Source organism: Rhinoderma darwinii, chromosome 4 (assembly GCF_050947455.1).
Source record: "Rhinoderma darwinii isolate aRhiDar2 chromosome 4, aRhiDar2.hap1, whole genome shotgun sequence".
NCBI classification, from domain to species: domain Eukaryota; kingdom Metazoa; phylum Chordata; class Amphibia; order Anura; family Rhinodermatidae; genus Rhinoderma; species Rhinoderma darwinii.
In genome coordinates this window covers 19,026,166-19,050,975 of record NC_134690.1, presented here as the reverse complement: position 1 = coordinate 19,050,975, position 24,810 = coordinate 19,026,166, and the positions used below count along the sequence as shown (strand labels likewise).

Below are 24,810 nucleotides of genomic sequence, written 5' to 3'. Positions count from 1 at the left end.
AGTGGAAGTACATAGGAAAGATACTATTTCTCCTCTTTTTTTTTTTTTTTAATCCACTGCTGGTTGTGGCTTCAAATACTGCAACAAAACTGCACTGTGTGAATATACCCCAAATGGGTAACCTACTCATCATTGAGGGAAGAGGCTGCAGAACAGGGGACAGCCAATGTGGACACCTCTTTTGTAAAATGTATAACCCACACACATGCACTGACATCATTACTATGCCCCCTGGCATCACATGCTGATCTGCACCCCAATCTGCGATGTGTGCCCTGTTGTGGGCGGGCAGTGGGTGATCAGCAGTCATATGAGGAGTCAGGCGGGTATACAGGGCGGTACAGAGCAGCTTATATAATAAGGAGGAGGCTACTCCCTCCCTGCATATCCCCTGCTCCTCTGTGTCTGCTGCGCTGGGTAAGTGATCAGCTCCTGTCGGCTCTGCTACATTGTATCCCCTCATATTCTTGTATATTACTCCAGGCTGTGAGCTCAGTGGATACAATGTAACAAATGTTTCTATATTTATAGTCCTCATAGTGTGGTAGTCACCGCGCATGCGTGCTCCACTGTTTACAGGGTCCCTGGATTACAGTCATTAGAGGGGCTGCAGACTATTCTTTCTGCTCTGTGGAAACCTTTTGTTTCACCTCCTTTAGGGAAAGATTCACAAAGTATCAAGTGTTTGTTTATTGTTTATTATTTATTATTGGATACAATGTAACAACTCCCTTCCGGTCTGTCTCAGGAGTGGATGGGGGAGCAGTGTCATTGTAGCACATGTGCTGGGTGTAGCTCTAGCTGGTGGGACTACAAGTGCTAGGGAGGTGAGCTGGGACTTGTGGTTCCTCTAAGGCAGAGGCTAAGTATCTAATTGTGGAGTGCTAGTGTTGTGCAGTTAGAGGGGACTTCAGTGTAATTTCTGTATCTGAGATCAGGGAGCTAGCCATGTAGGTTTCTGGTTGAGGATTCATTGCATTGTGCTGTTGGAGGGTAATTTGGTGTACACAGTTAGGGCTGTGTGGATTTCCCCGGTTCTCCTGACGTCATTGTTCTTCCTGGCAGTCGCTACGACCTATGGAATAATTCCTGTGATCATATACTGCCTGTATATAGTTCTGTATCCTGATTCCAGTCACATGCTTGTGCCCTGCCCTTGTATACAATATGGCTGCCCCTCTGCGCTGCTTTATCATGGCCGTGTCCTTTTGGACTAATCTGGGCAGTAACTGAGTCCAGGCTTTTGAGTGCTGTAAAGATCGAAACCTATGGGGATTTTCTTACATTCTCAATAATGGTGTCAATATCTGTGGGATTAACCGTTAAGTTGCTGTGATGTTGGGTTTTTATAGGCATCAGCTGGAGGGGACCTGCTCTTGACCAGTATGACGGATAACTGGATTCAGACCAGATTCCCAAACTATCTTGTAATCTTCTCCGTTATTTATACTGGGTAATAATCAGACATTGGAGGGACTCCCAGGACGCTTGTGTAGTGTAATAAGTGAACCATATATGTAACCGACACAACCCATATGTAGCCACTTTACTCTGTGTAGATCTATAGGCTCCCTCTGAGTCCTGCAGCCTGTAATGTGTCACTGGTGAAGCTTCAGGTGTGAGGGGATATTTGTGCTTTCAGTTGTATAGAATACAAGGCGCAGTTTCGCTCTCTAAGGGTCCGTTCACACATTGCACAAATACTGCACATTTTCCGCAACAGAATTAGTTGTGGAAAATCCGCACTATAATTCAATAGCAGCCAAGTGGATGAGAGAACAAATCTCATCCACACACTAAGTAAATATGGAGCAGAATAAACGCCCAAATTGACATGGGTGCAGAACTTTATTCCGCAGCATGTCCATTGTATTTGCGTAAATGCTGCTTATTTTATTGTGGGTTTTCCCAATTGAATTCAATGTGAAGGTAAAACCTGCAACAAATAGCATTTGCGCTTTCTCGCGGCAGAATTCGCAGCGATTCCGCCACCAAAAAAAAAGCAATTTAGAAAAATAAAAATCCTATCCAGAAGTCTTGTGTTCCTCCCTCCAGCGCGGCCTCCCTCTGACGTTTCATCCCATGTGACCGCATTGGTTACAATGGTCTCCTGGGATGAAACGTCACCCTAGGAGGCCGGCGTGCTAGCCAGGTGGCTAAATGCTGCAGTTTTCCGCTGCGGATATTAAGGGTGAAAAACTGCACCATAGTTTGGTGTGTTTTTTTTTTTTTTTTTTTTTTGGCCGGAATTCCCCTGGTGCACAGGGTGGATACGCTGTGTAACTTTACGCAGCGTATCCACCCCGTGTGAACTCGGCTTGAATGGGGAGACAGGCTGCCATAAACAGCACCAGTCTCATGCTGAATGTGCCAGAAGAGCAGCTGCTGGGATTAGGAACCCCCCCGCCAGCCCCGTACTATTGGGTCTATCCAGTTTGTAAATAATGTGGTAATTGGCACTTCTTACAAGCAATATATCCTAAGATCAGATTTAAAGGTACAAAGTAAACACCATTTCATTCTTTTGTTTACACTTAGAGGCTGTCCACCTTCTGACAACTGATGACCTTTCCACTGGATAGGCCACTAGTATGTAATCAGTGCAGGTCTGACACCCGGACCCCGCACGATAAGCTGCTCCGGTGGCCTGCGGGATGTCGTGGCCCATAATGCTATGTACGGAGCCCGGAAGCAGTTGGCTCATTGAATAGCGGCCATGATGCAGAACTGCTCCTATTCACTTAAACAGTACTGCAGCTTGGCCGCTATTCCGTGCCTGGAGATGTCTGCTTCCGCCATGTACGTCTGGTGCACGGAGGCACCGGACCAGCTGATCTGTGCGGGGCCCGGGTGTCGGACTGCCACAGATCATGTACTGATGACCTATCCGGTGGATAGGTCATCTGTTGCCAGAAGGTAGAAAATCCCTAGAAGTCTATATTTCTTTCCAATTAACTTAATATGTATAATAGGGCTCTGAGCTTACTGATAGAGCGCCAAATCCCCTGCATAGACATCCGGTGAATTGAATGGAGGAGATAGTTCAGTAAAGCGCCCCGATATGGGTATGACCTGCCCAACCTTACCTTTTACTGGGTGCACTTTCTAAACTGGGGCCATATAAAAAATAATTCACTGGAATATTCCTTTAAAGGGAACCTGTCAGTAGCTTTTAGCCCTCAAAACTGTGGCGTGCAGCATAACCATAACCTAAAACTGCTGACAGGTTCTTTTTTAAAAGGATGATCAGGCTGCCTGAAGTCACCATTAGAGGGAGCCAAAGAGCCTACTGCATACTAGTTATACATAGAAAAAAAAAAAAACAGTATGCAGTTAGCTCCCTCTAGTGGTGACTGCAGGTAGGGCAGAATTATATCATTTGGCTCTGTCTGTGAAGGGGATTTGGAGCTTTGTATCAGAAAATACAGCTCTGACTGTTATAAAGATATTAAGAAATTGTCACAAAATTTGACCTAAAAAGACACATGGTATTATACAGTGAAGAATTACTTTTTTTTTTTTGTGAAGTTTCTTATGCACTGAAATTCTTATTACACTATAGAAAAACTTTGAGTTTCATAATGCTCAGTAAAAAGTTTCCTTGTAATAAATGCTGTATCTTGATGTGGACGTTTCTCGCTCTGCGCATGGAATACCTTATGATCCGGGGCTTGTCCTGACGTGAAGCTGCCGTTTTTCAGACTGGGTAGTCAGCTGGAATGTGTTGTAGACCCGATGGGACCAGTTCTTAGATTTTAAAGAAACATGGCTGCTTTCTTTCTTTCAAAACAGCGCCACCCTTGGGCTGTGTGTGGTATTGCAGCACAGCTTTGTTCACTTGAATTGGGCTTCTTTGCAATATCAGACGCCACCCAGAGGTAGGAGTCGCGCTGTTTCGGATTCTGTTTCTGTAAATTTTGCTATCACAATAAGTTTTGTTGAAACTGTTCTTGACTGTAGGAAAATTCTTATGTTGTAATTCTATAATCTACTGCTGAGAATCACTTCCCATATGAGCTGGAGAGGTCAGTAATGCATTGTATATACAGTGACCTCCCTACAGCCGATCAGCAGCCATGGGCTTGTTGGATGGCGCTGTGCCCGCTGTGCCTTAGGTTTATTACAGACAGCTGACGTACAGATGCATTTTAGGGTACATACTATGGCAGCAACACCTTTACCTCATTTAGATCCCTATAGAAGTACAGAATCTTTGTAGGGTCTGGGAGTTGAGGCCATAATACAGACCCTAAAATGTAGCCATATTCTGGCCATCTGAAATGAGCCTTAGGTTTCATGTATATGGCCATATCTGCGAGCTAAAAAATTAGATGAAATCCCGTTAGAGGTAACTAGCCAAGGAATCTGATGTGATTCCTAATTAAACTATACAGATTTCACACAGATCGTAAATATGGTAGTGGAAATGCAGATTTATGCAGAATACAAGCTGCCATAAATGGTAATCTGTATTCTGTTCCAATTCCAGGCTGCCATCAGGGCAGTGCAGGTGGCACAGCTGTCAGGGGCTCAGACAAATAGGGGGGGGTGACGTTCAATAGTCTATGTGCAAATCTGATTCCCAACGCAATGCCCTTCATTTCCCTGACATGCCTAGACCTGAATTAGGCCCATATTCTTAGTGGGTCCACAGAGGACTAAGGGTATGTTCACATGCCCTATTTACGGATGTAATTCAGGCATTTTACGCCTGGAATTACGCCCGAAAATACAGCTCCAAAGCGTCGGCACACATCTGCCCATTCATTTGAATGGGTTTTACGATGTACTGTGCAGACTGTCTTTTTTTTTTTTTTTACGCGCCGCTGTCAAAAGAGGGCGCATACAAAAGACGCCCGCGTCAAAGAAGTGCATGTCACTTCTTGGGACGTAATTGGAGCCGGTTTCCATGGACTCCATAGAAAAACAGCTCCAATTACGTCCGTAATGGACGCTGCGAAAAACGCCTGCACTTGCCATTACGGCTGAAATTCAGGAGCTGTTTTCGCCTGAAAACAGCACTGTAATTTCAGGCGTATCGGAGGCTGCCGTGTGAACATACAATTAGGGCCAAATAAGAGTATGATCCCTCTCTGTTTCAAAATAATTAGGTCACCGCTGAAGGAGAATTTTTTAATTTTTTTTAAGCCTTCCTCCACCTTCCCTCCAAATGTATCTAGGGGCACAAGACACAGATTGATGGACATAAAGGACAATGACCGTTTGCCCTTATGGGGTACACATATTTCTGATGTTCCAATTTCAGGACTGTTTTAGGGTCATTTGTGCAGTTTCTCAATATGTAAGTGTCGGTAATCCTTTGCCTCACTGTCGCTGATTTTATGAGATCCCATACCGGCAGGATTTCAGGTGTACGGGATTCTGACCATGTGATACTGGTGACTGGTCAGATGTAATATCTGGTTACTGTTTATACAACAGACGCTCGTCCGGACCACTACACCTGGCCGCGCCTGAGCTGCGGTTTCCTTGAATATAAACTTTTACTTATGAAAGAAACTTAGTCCCGATAGTTGGGATAGTCCCTTCTTAGTCCCCAAAACAACTCCAAAACCTCATCCGGATATGGTAGTCCTGAGTAGTATCAGTAACGCCTGATTTCATGACCTTCCCTTTTATCTGGCGTATGCACCTGTTTAGGGTGTACTTACTTCTTGGCACAGTGTCATTGACCTACGTGTGTGATGTTCTGATCTAGAACTGGCACTGATGGTGAAAAAATACAGAAAAAAACACCTAGAGACATTACAGGAACGTAGAGGATTAGATCTTTCTTTAGTTCCGTCTTGGTCTGTTAATAGACGAGGGCAAATTTAGTGGAAATATTGGGGTCAGTCAAATTCTGTAACAGGAGTTTTAAAAATAAAAATAAAATATATATATATATATATATAATTATTATTATTATTTTTTATTTTTATGATCATGCGTGTCCCCTAAGGCTCATGTACATGGCTGTATTGCTGTCATACAGAACCCATATGTGCCCACGCTACCTCCGGCTTTTCCATAACCTTCATGCGTTATCCAGGGCTACGCCTAGACTTTTTGTAGCACAACTGATTGATTTTTAACTCTTGAGTGGCCTGCAGCTGCCACAAGATTGCATGCAGCTCAATTTCTTTCTTTGGACTGCAGCTGCCACTCAAGAGTTAAAATCAATCAGTAGCGCTACAAAAAGTCTGTGTGGCCTTGGCCTAATGGGGCGTGTGGCAGGAGGTTGTCCTCTAGCGCCATTAATTGCCGTCTCTGCAGTATGGATGCCGTGATGAACATCTTATATGGATGTACGTGTCCTTGGAGATGTGACATAGTGATCGGAGGAGGGGCAGGGAGGATTCTGCGCTCAGTCTCTCGCCCTAGAAGAACACTAAAGTCACTCTCCTCTGCCTGAAATGGCTGATAACGTGGATAATAGGTTGCATTGATCTGTACTGTTCCTTTAAACGTTTTTTTTTCTTTAATTTTTCCAGTTTCTAAACTCATCTGATACATTTTCTCTTTCCACAGGAGAAATTCTGCAACAATGTGGCAGTCGCTGGCTCTCTTCTGTGTTTTGGCCTCTTTTGCCAGCTCCCGAAATGTCCCATATTTCAAGCCTCTATCTAGTGACATGGTCAATTATATTAATAAGTTAAATACTACATGGAAGGTGAGTGAGGGGCTCTGAAGGAGGTGGGTTGTGGGGGTGATATCTATTGGGTCTATATAATCTTAAACCTGCTGACCAGGTTATATAGGGGAGGGGGAGAGCATTTTACAGAGGACCAGTCACCGGCTCATATAAGTTGAACTGATTTGCTGACCTGAATAGCGCGGTCTCCCTGATTGCAGTGCAGATTTTCTTTTTTTCCTGGACCCCCCCTGTTCCAGAGATATGACCCACTGTTGTGTTGGCCCCTTCTATGCTAATTTGCTGTAGTTTGCCAACAGGGTGTGAACTACCCTGATTGGTCCGCATCAGAGGCAGAGAAGCTAGCTCCACCCCATTGGCTAACTACAGCAAATTAGTATAGCGGTCAAAGCACAGGGGCGGGGCTTGCTTCGTGCAGGACTCTTGCATATCAAGTCCCGCCTCAGTGGTATTTGTAATCATCGCCCAGAGGGAATTTAAGGCTATGTTCACACGGAGTATTTTGGGGGAGGAATATCTGCCTCAAAATTCCGTTTGGATCTTTGAGGCAGATATTCCTCTACCTGCACGCCGATTTTTGCGGCGATTATCGTGCCGTTTTTCGCCCGCGGCCATTGAGCGCCGCGGGCATAAAACAGCGAGAAATACCCTTTCTCCTGGCGGAAGCGCCCGAAGATAGGGCATGTCGCTGCTTTTTCCCGCGAGGCAGTTTTACTGCTCGTGGGAAAAAGACGCCGACGACTCCCATTGAAATCAATGGGAGGCGTTCTCGAGCCGTTTTTGCCGAGTTTTGCGACGCGGTTTCCGCGTCAAAAAAACTCTGCAAAATACCCCGTGTGAACATAGCCTAAACCTCCTTTTCTCAGGCATGCAGCTTCCATAACTGAGAAAAAAGATGCTTAAAATGCCCTTTCCCCCTCCCCTATGTCACCCTGTCAGCAGACCTCGAAACGGCTGACGGGTTTCCTTTTAAAAGAGCTATTTATCAGCTGCACATCAAGTGGTTTTCAGTTTCTGGCTGTAAACTAGAACGTTTCCATTTGTTCAGCAATCGGAGATCTTAAATGGTGAGGAATTGAAACAATGTATATAAGAAAGTTGCAACTTTTCGATATTCAATGATTGAGCCTATTTACCAAAAAAAGAAACGGAAAATACTTTAAAGGGGTTTCTCAGTCTGAACAACCCCTTTAAGGACCTACCGGCAATCTGTGGTAGGTACTGCAGGAGGAATGTGCACTTACCTGGTGCCCATTAAAATGAATGCGCAAGCATGCGGTACATGGTCACGCAGAGCCCTCCAGAGCAGGAGCTACACTCTGCCCTGAGGGGTTCTGAGCAGTGGACCCCACTCTATAATGCCCATATAGACTGGTTATCCTAATGGGACATCCTCTTTCATTTGAAGATGGTTTCCTATCTGTATCCTATATCTATTTATGGGAAATCTGGGTGACCCCCTTATATTCCTGCTCCCACAAGGATTGGCAAATGGCTTTTCCAGACTACTCAGCAGCACACATCAGGCTGGTTACCCCTGCCCATCCCCCTCCCATATTGCTGCTTCTAGAAAGACTTGCAGTTTTTAGTCTATGAAGCTTGGTCAGCCCACAATGGGTTCACTAAAGGAACGGTTTTACGTCCTGTCCGAACAGGATTAGGGCCGCTTCACATCCGCCTTTGGTTCGTCGGTGCTGTTCAACCTTTCCATTGGAGGAATCGATGAACGGAAAGCTAATTGGGAACTATAGCTTCTGTTTGCTTTTCCATTCATTTCTATGGTAATGCTTCCATTGCAGCTGGTTTCTGTTCCGTAAAGTTTTTGTAAAAAAAACAGAAACTTTAAGAAACCGAAACAAACTGCAACGGAATCACGACCATTGAAATCAATGGAAATGTGAACGGAAGCTATAGTTTTCGTTCGGCTTGCCGTTCATTGGTTTCTCTGATGGAACAGATGAACGGGAACCATACGCTAATGTGAACAGGCCCTAACTCAAGGACTTTTTGTATTTGCAAGTCACTTTTTAGGGGAATGCTTCCTCGTTTCCACTGTGTAGAAGAACTGGATAAAATGTTAATTGGTCAAACTATTTTATGTACGGTACAAGCCCCCCCGCCCCCTGCTGAATACAGACCCTGACATTATTGTAGTCGGTAATTGGAAACCCATTCGCCTACAGTGAGTTATTTGTAGTCAGTGGGGGATGGGTTCATTGAAAATTTGAAAGCAGCTGGTGGGCGATGACACCCTAGTTCTAAAATGAAATTGTTAGAAAATGTCCATTCGCACCTGCTTAGTAAATGGTACACAGCACTGCTGCAAAGTGGAGTTTTGTCTTCATCCCTCCTTTTCTTTCAGGCCGGACATAATTTTCCAAGTGGTGACATTGGTTATGTAAAGAGACTCTGCGGAACAATACTTGGAGGAAATAAGCTGCCGATCAGGTATGACGTAGATTCTGCAATATAGTCCAGGTTTGTTACATTGTGTCCCCTCCTCAGCTTTCACACTTCGGCTTGTTGCTGTTCTCTAGTCCATTAACTGTTACTCGTGTCTATGAACACAGAACTGAGATTCCATAATGCAGGGGTCTCCACACCGGATCTCCATCTGTTGTAAGACTGACTTCCACCATGCCCTGGCAGCCACAGGCTGTTGGGGCATGCTGGTTGTTGTAGTTTGTAACAGCTGCAAAGCCAGTCGAGAGAGCCCTGCTATTTTACGCATTGCGCTGAATTATTGGAAATGCATTTTTACATTTTGAGAACTGATCAGTGCCTGATGTAAACACCACAGCACACATGATGGACTTCACCTAAGAGTCCTCACAGAGCTAAGTTCACTTATTTCTCTGCACTGGTTTGTAAAATATTCACATTCCCTAGTGAATGGCACAGTGCTAATGGCTTGTTGGAAAGCAAATGTGATGCCCACATCTAAAATGACAATGCTGGGAAAAAAAAGGGCAACAAGAACTAATGAGGCATGGAGAATCTTGTTACATGTTTCTTCCAAGACTAAAATTGGGGGAGAACATGATCACGTAGTTTAAATATTTGACTGGCCCATTAAAAAATAAAGCTCTACACTGTAACGCCTCCTTAATAGATAAAAATGTGCCCTCTCTGGCTAGAGGGGGGGGGGGGGGGTTCAATCTCCAGCAATAAGTAGTGGGGAACTGGTCTTTGGTGACCAGATTTATCTACAAAGAGGCTTTTGTTTTTTCCTTCAACCACCTATTTGTTTAAAAAAAATAAAAATACATCCACAAAAGCTAGTTTTTTTTTTTGTTTTTTTTTTGTTTTTTTTTTTTACTCTTTAAATCATGTATGAATGTTTTTGTTTTTTTTTTTGCAGTTTTCAAAATAGTTGGCTTTAGTACTGGCGTTTTTCACATTGCATATCATGAGGTTCAAAGATTCCTCTTTGGCACGCATGACTCGTTCTGGGAAAATGACAAAAAAATGCTACACACATGCGTTTGTTTTTTGGATCGGGCAAAAACAAAGACTTTCTTCTCCCAAAGACTTCTAACTGGGTGAATAAATACGCCAATCCAACCCTACGCTGCAATTGCAAAAAAAGCCACTGACTCCAAAAAAAAGAGAAAAAAAAATATCACTATTTGTAGTGCATATAATATTTCACAATCAACTTCCAGCTAACCTCTGGCGCAGCATCTTTTTTCTATTTCTATTTTTTTTTTTTTTTTTTTTTTTTGTAGGAAAAGTCCTAAAAAAAATAATTTGCCATTAAAAAAATTTTTCAAGACAATAGAAAAAACATCCCTGTGTTTGGGGCAAATTTTTTGCCTTTCCTTTGACTAATTGAATTTTATCCGGTTCAATCGATAAAATTCAAAACTGTCCAATCCTTCCATTGGGCCACCACCATAGACACACGAGCTTACCAAAATGTGTGTAAATGGCCAACTCACCCGTTCATCTGGCTTTCAGTTTTCCTCTTGCTGGAAATAGATTACCATTTATGCGAGGGTGTATGTATCCTAGACAGCCCATGCAGTTCCTATGATGAAATAAGGGCCATCCTCCCCTAGGGCAAGTGCCCATTTCAGTGGGTTTTGAGAACTTCCCCAGTGATGGCTCCATTGGTGCAATATTGGCAAACAGAAGTGAAAAATCTCAAGTCACGAAATGTGGTGGAGGCGCTGGACTTCCTGTCACTGGCGGTCAGGCTTGTGGTGATGTCAAGCAGCTGCTGAAAGGGGCCTAATTTTTGTCTTTGCTTTGAATGCCACTACATTTATTGACAGTCAATGTTTTATTCCCCCCCCCACACAATTTCATGACATGGCTTTAGTGGCATGGACACAATAGTGGATCACAAGGGACCTTGTATGGTTTACTCAGGGCAGGAGATAAACCTCTTGCCGTAGCTGGGCAAGTTCAGTTACTACACTCCGCCTATAACTATTATCATTAATTTACAGGTATTCCTTTTCTGATCAAATGGTTCTTCCGGACAACTTTGACTCCCGGGAAGCTTGGCCAAACTGTCCTACTATCAAGGAGGTTAGGGACCAAGGGTCCTGTGGATCCTGCTGGGTGAGTAGGAAGTGTTTGTTTGAGAAGTCAAACAAACAAAGATGTTTCCTCTCGCCATTTCTAACCAGCTATGTCTGTCCTAGGCGTTTGGGGCAGTGGAGGCCATTTCTGACCGTGTCTGTGTGCACTCTAATGAAAAGCTGAATGTGGAAGTGTCTGCAGAAGATCTTCTCTCTTGTTGCGGCATTGAGTGTGGGATGGGGTGAGTAGACCTCTACCCTGGGGCATTTATCAGACTGTTTTCGAGTCTGGAAATCAATCCCATCTGCATACTTTCACGTCACACCGATGGCGACATACTCAGGTGCAAAAATGTCCTCAATGACATTTCCCCAATGGGCACTAAATTCTTGGCAAATGCTGTGTTAATCCAGCCTGAAGTCTGTTTCGTATGGCCACTTTTTGTACAGACCTTGCCCTTTGAGTCACATTATAACTCCCAAACTACAAAAACAAATGTATCTGACCTAAGGAAGCAAAATAAGACCGCAGCCTGATGTATTTACTGATCTGTCCTCTCAATGGTCTGAAACGTCTGACCGCACAGCACGCTACCATGTGACTCTACCCCTATGAAGGTTTTCCAGTTCTCACTTGACCAGTTTGTGGGTGGGGGGGGGGGGATAGCTGAGATATCTGGTTGCGTTACTGCATTTTATTTTTGACAACGTTTGTAAACCTTTTCCAGTTGTAATGGAGGATACCCATCGGGCGCATGGAAATACTGGACTGAGAAGGGTCTTGTATCTGGGGGCCTGTATGATTCGCACATTGGTGAGTAGGTCATGTGGCTGTGAATTTTTTTTTTACTATAGAAGATGTAGCAGAGTTAGATTTAAAGCCTAATTCCACTGAAAAAATAGTCAACTCCGCTAGATTTGAGCGTTACGCCTGGGTTCTCACATGCTGTTTTATCAAACTGGCAAATCCGGCATGTGAGAGCCCAGTCTAAGGTCACATTCTTGTGTCTATTACAGCCGTAAACCCATGCCCGACCCCCGGATCTAATAAGCCAAACTAACAGCATCGTAGAACCCTGTGATGCTGTTAGTTCGGGTCATTGGACCCGCCTTCTGGCTGGGGTTTGCAGGCACCGAAATGGACTAGTATTGTGAAGCCAACCTAATGGTGACTGTACAGTTACAGCTCCCTCTTCTGGTATGTAATTGAAATTTTGTTCCTGCGCAGGCTGCAGACCATACTCCATCCCCCCTTGTGAGCACCATGTCAATGGCTCCCGTCCAGCATGTAAGGGGGAGGAAGGTGAGACTCCACGATGTGAGAAGAAGTGTGAGGATGGCTACGGTCCCGACTACAGTAAAGACAAGCACTTTGGTGAGTGGACTCTTTGTAGTCGAAGATTAGAAGTACATAGGGCTTATTGGTATATTAGGAGACTGTTACTGTATTAAGCAGGGCATATACTGGTCATTGTGCTCCCAATCTGACCAATAGGTTTTGGGATATTGCAGTACTTTCCCTTTAACAATCGCCTATATCTGCGCCGATCAAAATGATTTGTCTTGCAAACATGGTACATTGCACCGAGAGTTTCCATTGCACATAGCTGCGGCATGCTGCAACTTTATTCAGCGTCTGAGTTCTAAAAGGGGGCCCTCGGGACCAGGAAAACATGGCTGCTTTCTTCCAGAAACTGCACTACGCCAGTCCATGGACTGTCTGATATTGCTGCTTGGCTTCATTGAAGTGAATGGTGTGGAGTTGCAGTACCACACGCAACCTGTGGACAGTTTGGACGATGTTGGAAAGCAGATATGTTTTTCTAAACCTGGATAATCCCTTTAACTTATTTTCTGGCCTAACTTGCATTGTAACCCTCTTTCCACCTACACCAGATAAATTGACTATGGGACTGGTCCTCTCTAACTTACCTACTGACTTTGTGCAGGAGCGGGCAGTGCCTTCGCCACGGCATTGGCCATACTAACTGCCGGATCCTGTATTTTTTTGGGTGTGAAATTTAACAGATTTCAGTTCCCTGTAATAGTAAACATGGCACTCCTGTTAATCTGTGTTCCCAAATGCTGTTTCGGCATTCGTGTGGTTGTTAGGGCAGCCTGTGATGTCAGAAATGATGTCACAGGGATTCCCTGTGCAGAGGGGCTTTGAAGGATGCAGCGAACACCACCTCGGTCATGCCGGTCTATATAGATCACTGGTAACTGATGTAATGGACTTATCAGTGATCTTTATATGGGGACAGCAGGGAACGCACAGATAATGTCTTCCCTGCTAATCTGCTCTCCGGTACTGTGTCCAAGATGTAAATAAAGATACAGTAGAAAATAAATACAAATTGAGGAAAAAATTTAAAATTCACATTCCCCACCAACCAAAAAATTGCCTTTGATCAAAAATGTCTGTACTTGGACGATTATCCCCCCCCCCCCCCATCTACAGATGCTGTGCATAAAACTAAGAGAGGGAGATATATGTTAAGCTATAATATGGTTGTGGGCGCAGCGATGGACCAGCCCACCAGAGGACTGAAGGGTCCTTCTGTGGGCCCAGGTGCCAAGCTGCATCGGTAAGCATCGCTTACTAATGCGGAGCAGAGCACCATTGGCTCCCTGCCCCATCTCATGGACGCAAGGGATATCTGCGCTGGGTCCAGAAAGACAGGTGACAGGACCTATTAGCTAGTCATGGGAACGGATAAGGCAAATATTTTTTTTTATATTGTGCAAAGGAGGTCTAATGTTTCTCTATAGGGCATTAAGGGGCCTAACTAATACATAGGGGCACAAAGGAGGCCTAACTTCTATATGGGGCATAAAGAGGGCAAGTGAGTTGCACCGCAAAGGGGCCCACGAAGGCTCTGTTGCTCAAGGGCTCCCCCAAACCTGGAGCCTGCCTTGATTGTGACACCCCTTTTCCTAGAAGAGTATTTTTTTTAAAAATTACTTTTACCTTTTTTAGGTTCAGATTCCTACGGGGTCCCAAGCAGCCAAGAAAAGATCATGGCGGAGATCTACAAGAATGGCCCAGTAGAGGGCGCTTTCTTGGTGTATGAGGACTTCCCCACATACAAGTCAGGTGGGTGTTTGAGGCCTCTGGAATATGTTTAATAATGGAATATAAAGAGATTCCAATAAATGTATGTGTTTTATGTTTCCTTTAAAACATGTGACCCCCCCCCCCATGTCCTCGTTACTGTGCCCATTATTGACCCTGTATTCTTCTGTAGGAGTGTACCGCCACGTCACCGGTGAGGAGCTCGGAGGTCACGCTATTAAAATCCTGGGATGGGGTGTTGAGGATGGCACTCCATACTGGCTCTGCGCCAACTCCTGGAATAGTGACTGGGGTGATAAGGGTACGATGATTTGTCTTTGTTTGGTTTTTGCACCTAAATAGCTAGTAATACGCTTCATACAGGTAATACTGAGGTAGGGCCCCAAACTCACCAGTCAGCTGCATCCTACTACTGCATGGGACTCAGTTACTTGTACAAAAAGGAACGAGACTCTATAAAGGGGTATTCCCATAATTGAATGCAATGGCATGAATAGGGATCCAACCTCTGGGACTTCAGTCGATTCAGAGTGAAAGGGCCATAGCGCTAAGCCAGCACTGTTGCCTCTTGTTCTCAGGATCAATAACGGTCCTAGCCGTCAGACCCCCACCAATCAGAATGCTGTTACATATCCCAGTGATATACCATCACTCTCTGCATCGAATGGATTATTAAGTGTTTTCCATCAAACATGGGGCCCATTCATGCCACCGGTCCCAAAACCGCTCTGAAAACGTTTGCAAAAAAGCTGGGCCGTTTCCTCATGAACTTAGCCTTGTAGTTTTCAGTCCAGACGTGTGTGTGTGTGAACATAGCCTAAGGGTTTCCTGTGCCGCCCTGGAGGCTCCATGCACCTGGATCTGCTATATTCCTTGACTCCTCTGTTTTTGCTTTGTGTGCTAATAATGGGTTCTCTTTTAAAATGTTTCCATGGCCCAAGGTGTTTACCCATTATTTCTGTCCAGGGTGAAGGATGCCATTTGTAACTGCTCTCTTCTCTGGCTAATAGATGAGGGTCCTGAAACAGGGGACCCCCTCTAACTGAGAATTATCTCAAAAGTTCATATTGTGTGCTGTGCCCAGACACCTGCCTACTGTAGAGGTCCATGACCATCAGTGATCCAATGGTGGTCTGACTAGAACATAGAACCCCTTGACTTCTGTACTGTTGTACTTTGAAAGGAACTTTGAGGCAGATTTTGACCTGCCGGCAGAACACTTGCTGCATTTTTCAGCCGCAGTTATTGATATCCGCGGGGAAAAAAAGCTGCGAAAACCGCTTTCTCTGCTTCCTATTGATGTTCAAGATGGAAACAGCTGAAGAGGCAAGAAGCTACTTTTTCCTGAAAAAAACAAAACTCCTCCGCCTCACATTGAATTCAATGGGAGGGGTTTTTTTTGGCGCAGTTTGTGTAAAAAAAAAATAGCACCAAAAAATGGACATCCCATTGATTTCATAGGGCAATGAAGCATTTAATGGCACCCCCACTGATGAGAGAGGGCTCCCTAAACCAAACCATCCCTTTTTTAAAGGGTACGAAAAGTATTAAAAAAACAAAACCATTACATTTGTCCATGGGTTGTTTGTTCCGCTCCATTGTACTAAGCTGTAATACCTTAAACGACCTGTAAACGGGTGTGGTGCCGTTTTTGGAAGAAAGCAGTGATTTTATTTTTTTTCTAATTCTAAATAACCCATTTTGCCACTTATCCCTTATTTTATATTTTTCGTTACAGGTTTCTTCAAGATTCTTCGTGGAGAGGACCATTGCGGGATAGAGTCTGAAATTGTTGCAGGAGTTCCAAAAAATTAATGCCCAATCGATATCCTGCATGAACACTAGCTACAGGCTTATGTCAACAAATTTTTAGTGACAAATTGATTTTTATTTTTTTTTTTACTTCTGGTCCATTTTTATTACCTTTTATTTTACTGAATGGATTTTAAACCGAACATGGAAGTGACTGGACTGGTTGTAGTTGGAAGGTATCTGGATCTAACCATCATGTCGGGATTGGTACCATAATCAGACTTCCGTTGTCTGGGAATTGTGTTGTCGTATGAAGCCATGGACAAGAGAATCAAATTAGATATTGGTGTGAGATTTTATAATTGGTGTGATTTGACGACACGTATTTGGGCCTTATTTACCAAAATAATCTGAAACCTAAAGTGAACGTTCACCTGTAAACATTTTGTTTTTAACACTGTTAAATTCTATGAAAGTTTAATATATTTAATCAACCGTCTTTGATACGGAACTTCAAATTTCCTGCATATAGCCACATTTTAAATACCTTCAGCAAACACTAGGGGGAGCTTAGTGCATACTGTTTATACATTGAGCTCTATAGTATGCATTAAGCTCCCCCTAGTGGTGACCATAGGCAGCCAGAATTTTATTATCTAACTGTCTATACTGGGTTTTGGAGCTCTGTATCACAAAATGGAGCTCTGACCTCTAAAGTTAGATAGATCAGCACAGAGTTTTGGACCTCAAAATGACTGTGTTCAAATTGGACATTTACTTCAAGTGAGTTTGTTGCCCATAGCAACCAATTGAAGTTGATTTCATTTTGGAAAATGGACTACCCGCTAGGTTACTCTGGGCCAGAAGGTCAATTTATTTCCTAAGTGTTGAATCATAAAGCCCATACTTAAAAATGTATCTTTAGAAAAATATATCAAATGCTGCTAAATGGGTTTTTAATTTAATTTGCACTTTTATTTGATAAACTTCCAACTTTCTGGGCCTAAAAGTTTAAATAAAAACTGAGGCATTTCTCATAGCAAATAACCAGATTGCAGCAGACCAGAAAGCAAACTGCGCTGCTTTTGATCTGCTCTTCTTTAGCCATGAGGCCCGTCTGTTCATGTCGTTTTTGTTTTTTTTTCCTATTTCAGTTTTACAGTTGCCCAAATGGATCATGGTATTAAAAAATATTTACCCATGGAATTTAAATATCCAAGCGACTGACATATTTTTTTTATATTGTGTCGTTTCCGTTCCTAAGCCTTGTATTATGGCCGCCTGTTGAACGTGGGTTGTTTTTAATTCTGAGCGGGGTTGCACAATATTATAAATCACTATTTCAGCTGGGCTTTTATCCATAAAAAAAAAAAATGTAACTTTGTTTTTGTTTGCCAATAAAATGCCTTGTCTTCCTTTTTAATATGGCTGAAAAGTTTATTCTATTAGCTCCAGTGTGGTATGTGTAAAGAGTTAACCCTAAAAAAAAAAAAGCAGAAAGGGCATCAAAATGGATGATTGCCCTCCTGGTTTACTGTTTCGGTGTTATCAAGGTCTAGTATAGAGTCTGGGTCAAAAACAAAACAAAAAGTCACCCCCCCCCCCCCCTCCAGTGTACTATATATGACGTGAAATGGTCGTATCGTTGATTGAGACACTGATATGGTTCTACACAAATTACGAGCCGAAAGTGCACATGACCTTCTGCGTGAGGCTTGTACTTCCACTTTTCTTGAAAAAGGGAGGGAAAAGCCCAAACCTGCCTGACCCAGCCCTACGTGGCCTTTCTCTGTATATGGTAGGAATCTTGAGTCCCATAAATGTGACTTTATTACGTAGTGTCACTAAGGATTATGTACCTGCCGTTTTTATTCTTGGGCTGTTTCTAGGCGGCTGTGTAAAAGCAGCAAGCCCCCAACCATTGTTGTTCTACTGAACCTGACCTAAGGGCACCATAGCGCTCAATAATGATCCAATTCAGTAGAACCGTGGGAGGTTTGTGTACTGCAGCTGAAATACAGACCCTAAAATCAGCCCCAGGAATCGTGTACTAGACTGTAGTTGGGACCTTGTGACCTAGACCTTTAATATAGCGGTAATGCATTTCAATGGTATTGCCCCAATGTGTAGCACCATAATCAAGCTGATGCAGGGGCCGATTGGCCATGTACTTTAAGGGCCATTTTCCCGGGGGGCAGACCACTCGGGTGGCGCTCTCCAGTACAGTCCTGCATACACCTGTGTATATGGGGACTGAACCGTTATAAAAAAAATCCCCACATACACTGGTGTATGCAGTAGCCTCCGTCCAGTCTGCTTGCATAGTTGCCAACTTTTGAAATTTCTTCCAGGGACACTTGGGGTGTAGCTGCTTTAGTGGGTGTCTCATAAGGGTGTGGCTTATCTGGTGAGAGTGGCCTTCCCAGAATTTCTGCGTACAATAAACGAACAAAAATGTCTGCACTAGTATGGCTGACTACTACGGTGCTTGGTATGTCTCTGGTTATCTGGCTGTTTACAGGCAGATGAGGTCTCACTTTATCACTAGGGCTAGGTAATGTGCTGACCACTACTGGTGGCGTTAAAACCAGCATAGATAGTGCCACACTCAGCACCCGTTGTAGATTGTGCCCCACACTGCCCACAGTAGATTGTGCCCTACACTGCCCACAGTAGATAGTGCCATGCATTGCTTACTGTAGATAGTGCCACACAGGCCCCCCTCCAGGAGTGGAATCCCCAGCCAGAACGTTGCCAGGGATTCCTCTCCTGGAGGATCCCCTGATGTCACTGTCCATATATGCCGACACTTAAAAACTAGGTGTCCAAGCTGAAGCTACGGAAAAGGGTTTTGCCCATTAAATAAGGCAGGCTAAGCCTGGTTACTGACAAATTTGTTCTTCTAAAAAAAAAAAAAAAAAAAAATTGGTTAGTGTGAACCATGCCTTGAGGCAAACCACTTTCAGAAGACCTGTTCTAGGGATACATGAGGACAAAAAAAGGCTAAAAAAAACGTTGCTAAAGACCTGGGTGTATGTCAATCCACGATTAGACAAATTGTCTACAAATGGAAAAAATTCAAGACTATTGCTACTCCCTCTAGGATCGGGCATCCTGTTGAGGTCTGCAAAAGAGCACATCGGTCAATCCTGAAAGATGTAAGAAAGAAGCCAAGGGTAACTGCAAAAGAACTACTGAAGACTCTACAAACTGCAAAAACCTTCATGTGTCCACTATCATAAAAAACCTGGTGGAAGGATACCCTGAAGGAAGTGGCTGCTGTCCAAAATATACATTGCGTCCAGTCTCAAGTTTGCCAGGGACCGCCTGGATGTTCCACAATGCTTGTGGGTAAAGGTTCTATGGACAGATGAGACAAAAGTGGAACTTTTTAGCACAAATGCACAACGCTATGTTTGAAGGAAAAATAACACTAAACACTACACCAAAACCTTGTGCCAACTGTGAGGCATGGCGGATGGAACATCATGGTTTGGGGCTGCCTTGCTGTCTCATGGTCTGGACGTCTAGCAATCGTTGCGAGAATACTGAATTCTAAGGTGTGTGAAAACATTGTACAGGAGAATGTAAGGGCAGCAGCCCATGAGCTCAATCTGAAGAGATGTTGGGTGATGCAACAAGACAATGACCCAAAACGCACAAGGAAATCCACTAAAGAATGGTTGAAAAATAAAATTTGGGTTTTGGAATGGCCAAGTCCGAGTCCTGACATTGACCCTATGGAGATGCTGTGGCATGACCTGAAGAGGATCGTGCACGCAAGTCATCCCAAAAATATTCATGAACTGAAAAACATTTGCACGTAGGAATGGTCCAAAATGTCACCATGTTGTGCAAGGCTTATTTATAGCTACAGGAAATGATTGGTGGAGGTGATTGCATCTAACGGGGGATCTACGGGTTATTAGTTACATTTTATCCCTGCACTGTGGATGTTTACAACGGTTTCTGTGTGATTAGTTTAGTTAGATTGTGTTTAACTATAATTGTGTCTTAGAAAACAATTTGACCACATTAGTAATCAATGCAGAAATCCAGGTAATTCCAAATGGTTCACTTACTTTTTCTTGCAACTGTACATGAGTCGTTATAGAGGTAATAGTTCAACAAACAGTTGTAGAGCAATGATTAAAAAAGGGCGAGTGGGAGGGAAATATTTCTTCCAGTTCTTCTAGGGAGAAAAGATAAGAGATAGGATTTGATTTAACCTAACTCCCAGCCTCCCCACAATAACACCAGGCACACACATTCCTTACTTTTAAAGCAGAACGACCCTTGCCCAAAGGCCTTTTTACACATTATTTACAAGAAATTCTTATAATGGACACAACTGATAAATCCAGTGACTTACAGGAGACCTCTTCTTGGATTGTAGATGTTCTCTTTCATTTTGTTCTCCATCTCACCCAGATCTCCATGACTTCCCCTGACCACTGCAGAGTTTCCTGGCCAGAAATCTTTGGCTCCTCGCATTTTGCAGCCATCCCCAGCATCTGTCAACATAAATAAATTCAGACCCCCAAATCCTTAAATTTATCAGATCTCAGAGCAAACCCCCTAAATTAATTAGACCCCAGAACAGACTCTTAAATTATTTCAGACCCAAGACGAGACCCCTTAAATAATGAAACCCTAGACCACCTACATTTTTCAGACCCCAGACCAGACACCTACATTTACCAGACCTCAGACCAGACCGCCTAAATTTGTCAGACCCCAGACCAAACCCCTTAAATAATCAGACCCCAGACCAGACCCTTTAAATAATGAGGCCCTACACCAGGCTCTTAAAATATTCAGAACCAGACCCCTACATTTATCATACCTCAGACCAGACGTCCTAAATTTCTTAGACTCCAGACCAAACCCCTTAAATAATCAGACCCACACCCCTACATTTATCAGATCCCACACCAGACCCCTGTACCAAAATTCCTGTCTGCGTTAAATGTGTGGCACTTTTGGTGCCATTTTCATGGTGTTTTCGTGTTCAAAGTAGTAATATATTTTGGTGGTGTTTCTAGTTATAATCAAAAGGAAATTAAGAACCTCCTACAGCAAAAGAGTCTGGGACCTCTACCCCCCCCCCCCCATTACTGGTTCCCGTCTTGCAACATATCACACTCTTTGAGTGATACAGTCCTTTTTGCTTTTGTGTTGGCCAAAAGATTTTGAAGCCTGCCACCACGACAAGGTAGACTCTTTTGGCAGGGCCCTACTCTACTCATAGAATTGTATTACCCATATAGAACCTCCACGTGCCAATCATTTTTCATGGAGGGTTTTTCTCATTGTATTTTCACTTAATTTTTTTTGTATAATTTATATAATAAGAATATTATTATAAGAGTCATTTAGTTTAATCTTTTGGTCAAATATGTACATTTAATGCAATTCTAAAGTAAAACCTCATATAAAACAAAAATGGACTGTGGAAAGTTAAAGGGGTTGTACAGGATTTAAAAAAAAAATAGAATTAGTGTCAAACCTGTTTGGTATTGCAGCTCAGTTCTATAGTTGTGAATGGGGCAGTGCTGCAATACCACATGCAACCTGCAGACAATTGTGGCACTGTTGTTCTAATCCTGTACAACAAACAGACAACATAAATAATATCAAGTTGAAATGATAAAGTGCTTCTGTTAAGTTTCCTTAAACCAATCAACATAATACATATAAAACTGACGATTAAATAGTGCAAACAAACTGAAAAGTAACTATTATAACATCAAAAATAACAACAAAGAAAGCAGCAATAGGAGGTATCAAATCTTGTCAAAAAGTTAAAGGGGTCGTCCAGTTTTTTAAAATTTATTTGTAGAATAGGAAATCATACAGTTTTCTAATCTACACTCCTCAACATTGAAATTGCAACACCAAGATTATGGAATCGAGGAAGCAGCAGGTGTCGCTAAGATCTGCGAATGATCAAATCTTCAAGTACCGAGCCCCAAACGGTGGCATGTGGGAGGCATAAAAGTCAGATTGAAAGCAAAGTTTTTTAGCCACATGAAACCTCAGAAATCGGATCGCGTGGTGCGGGATGATTGTGCGATCCCTCCTGTTGATCGACGTGACAGTTATCGCCACTTGTCGCAAACTGAGAGGGACAGACTGCAATGGAGGTCTATCCTCTTCAGCAAAACGTCCAGTTTTAATAGCCGGAGATTGGTCTGGAGACCACGTGGCCAATGCCATGAAAAGGCCTTCACAAGGGAACGTCACACCGGTCCTACTCCCGGGATTATAGTGTGGGGTGGCATAATGTACAGTAGCTGGACCCCTCTAGTCTTCATTTCAGGTATACTAACAGCTCGGCGTTACATTGATTTGGTCGTGGAACCAGTGGTACAGCCATTTCTCCAAAGTGTCCCAGAAGCCGTTATTCAACAGGACAACGCCAGGCCGCATGTTGCTCGTGCTACTGTGAGCAGCCTGCGTGGCCTAAACGTGTCACCATGGCCTGCAGCGTCTCCGGACTTGTCTCCTATCGAGCACATCTGGGACGTCATTGGTCGGCAATTGCAAAGGGAGCTGCCAGCAGCCAATCTCGATGATTTGCGTGCCCAAGTGCATAAAGCGCGGCATAACATTCCTCAGACAACCGTTAATAACCTCATTGATAACAAGGTGTGTAGGTGCGTGGATTTCTGCGCGTGGCGCTCATACTCCATTCTGAATAAATCAAGATGTTTGGAATATTTTGTTTCCATTTTTTAATCATTTGCATATCATTAACATATCATTATCCTGTCAATACATCCTGGGATTTCCACAATTCAAAAATTTTTCTTTCTTGTTGTTGCAATTTTATTATTGAGGAGTGTACGTGTAATACAAATCCTGCTCATATACATTTCTTACAGGACATAAGGCCTGCCACGGTAGAATGGTATAGCCCAGACATTAGTCCTGTGTAATGCTGACAACTAAACATGGAGTCAGCTAAGTGACCACCACACACACTTCCCAACTGTCCCAGATTCAGCGGGACAGTCCCAGATTTCGGACGGTGTCCCGCTGTCCTGGGTGGCCGGTGGTAAGCCCCGGACTCCCAGTGTCAACTGTATCTGTGTCCTCAGGACGCAGATACAGTTGAACCCAATGCAGAAGCAGGGAACCATCAGCTATGGGGGCATTATACTGTATGGGGGCAGCAATGTGGGAATTATACTCTATGGGGGCATCTATTTGGCATTATACTGTGTGGGAGGCACTATGGGAGCATAATACTGTGAGGGCTGAACCGGATATGTGTGGGCGGGATTTGAGGTGTGGCTTAAAAGGAAATAAATGTGCCCCTCTTTGCGATGGACTAGGACTAATACTGTAATAATGATAAACTACTACTCCACTGCCTGTATTCACTTTCTCTAGGTGATTTATAAAATGGCCGCCTGTCTCTATGAGATGTTGTTATGTTGGATCGAGTGAAGTTTATGTCCCCCTGATTGAACAAGTGAAGATTATGTCCCGCTGCTTCTTCGGTGACATTGGGGGAGATTTATGGGCTGTCTTATAGTAAGAATGTCCTTTGTTGTCCATAGCAACCCCACAGCTTTCATATATTAATGACCTGAGGTAAAATGAAACCTGAGCTCTGATTGGTTGTTATGGGCAACAAAGGACATTCTTCCTTCCTATAAGACATATTGATAAATCTCCCCCATTAATTGTGATTGATGATTTGATGATAAAAGTTAAAAACGGCAACTACGGCGCGTTCAGATATTCCGGTCAGGTGCGCAGCTTGTTTTTCAGAGGTTTCCACCAGAGGTTAGTAAGGGCCGGTTCACATCAGCGTTCGCTTATATCAATGGTGATGCAAACGGAAGCTAAGGTTTCCATTTGACTTTCCGTTGAGGGGGTTCACCCGACGGAAACCTCCGACGGAAACCCTGAACGGAAAGCGAACGCTGATGTGAACCAGCCCTAATGTCAGGGGCCCCCCGGGCTATTGCCTGGGGGACACATGGTCGCACGGCCCCCATAAGGTATTAATAAAATGTGTTTTTTGCTTGGTATGTTTTTTCTTTCCCCCCTTTCCCTCTTTTCTCCATTTGTTATTTAATATTAGAATGGTACTTACCATCCTGGTGTCCCCCGGGTAAGTTGTGCTGGTGGTGATTTCCAGATGTTTCTGTCTCTGGGCAGTTTTGAGATGGTCCCAGCTGATTGGACCTAGGTCAGCTGTGCAGTTGCATGAGCAGGTTCTGGCAGATTCTATCTCCAGGCAGATTTGGTGAAGGCCAGCTGATTGGTCGCTGATAAAATCATAAAGGCGGGAAAATTGGACATAAAAGGAGCAGTTCGCCGTGGTCAAGCAGCCAGTTTTGAAGATTGGACCGTCGCCCACCCTCCCTATTGTTTTTAATTCCTTCACGTCACGTTGTTCGTTAGAGGGGTTTGTCACCCAGCTAATGCTGGGCGGACTTGGTTTTTTTGGTCAAAATATTAATATTTTATTATTTATTCGATTATTTATGGTTATTCTCTTCTAATTATTTTATCTTAGGTTACCCTTAATAAACACCGTGGCCATTTTTATCCGAAGAAACTGTTGTCATGTTTTATTTCAGTTAGATGGAGTATTGTGGGGTTTGTGCTACCACGTGTAGCCACTTTTTCAGAGAGATGTGCGACATTTCAAAGAAAGTAAGAGCCCTTTCTGATGGATCCCCATGATGACGCACGGTCCCTGTAAACACACTTCCAAGAATATCCATCAAAACATTGGCGAAGAGCGATCCAACGCAGAGGTTGACGGTAGTTTTCGC

The 24,810-nt window shown here is 43.6% G+C and overlaps 1 protein-coding gene and 1 long non-coding RNA gene across 3 annotated transcripts in view; one reads left to right on the top strand and one right to left on the bottom strand.

Annotated features, from left to right (window-relative positions):
• The window catches only part of LOC142759055 (uncharacterized), a 72,546-nt gene extending 47,736 nt beyond the window's left edge, over positions 1 to 24,810 (bottom strand). The window contains exons 1-5 of one of the 2 annotated variants that reach the window (XR_012883051.1): positions 24,123 to 24,807; positions 21,522 to 21,618; positions 20,385 to 20,526; positions 20,095 to 20,204; positions 16,145 to 19,372 (exon numbers count right to left, since the gene is read on the bottom strand). This is a non-coding gene — a long non-coding RNA (uncharacterized LOC142759055). Of the gene's footprint in view, positions 1 to 16,144; positions 19,373 to 20,094; positions 20,205 to 20,384; positions 20,527 to 21,521; positions 21,619 to 24,122 lie in introns of those variants that run through there. The other variant, XR_012883052.1, reaches the window with a different exon arrangement.
• Positions 344 to 17,435, top strand: CTSB (cathepsin B). The gene is made up of 10 exons (XM_075860886.1): positions 344 to 417; positions 6,532 to 6,673; positions 9,018 to 9,103; positions 11,110 to 11,224; positions 11,308 to 11,426; positions 11,913 to 11,998; positions 12,413 to 12,559; positions 14,165 to 14,281; positions 14,433 to 14,561; positions 15,999 to 17,435. The coding sequence occupies exons 2-10, from the start codon at positions 6,548 to 6,550 to the stop codon at positions 16,073 to 16,075; spliced, it is 1,002 nt and encodes a 333-aa protein (XP_075717001.1). The 5' UTR covers positions 344 to 417; positions 6,532 to 6,547; the 3' UTR covers positions 16,076 to 17,435.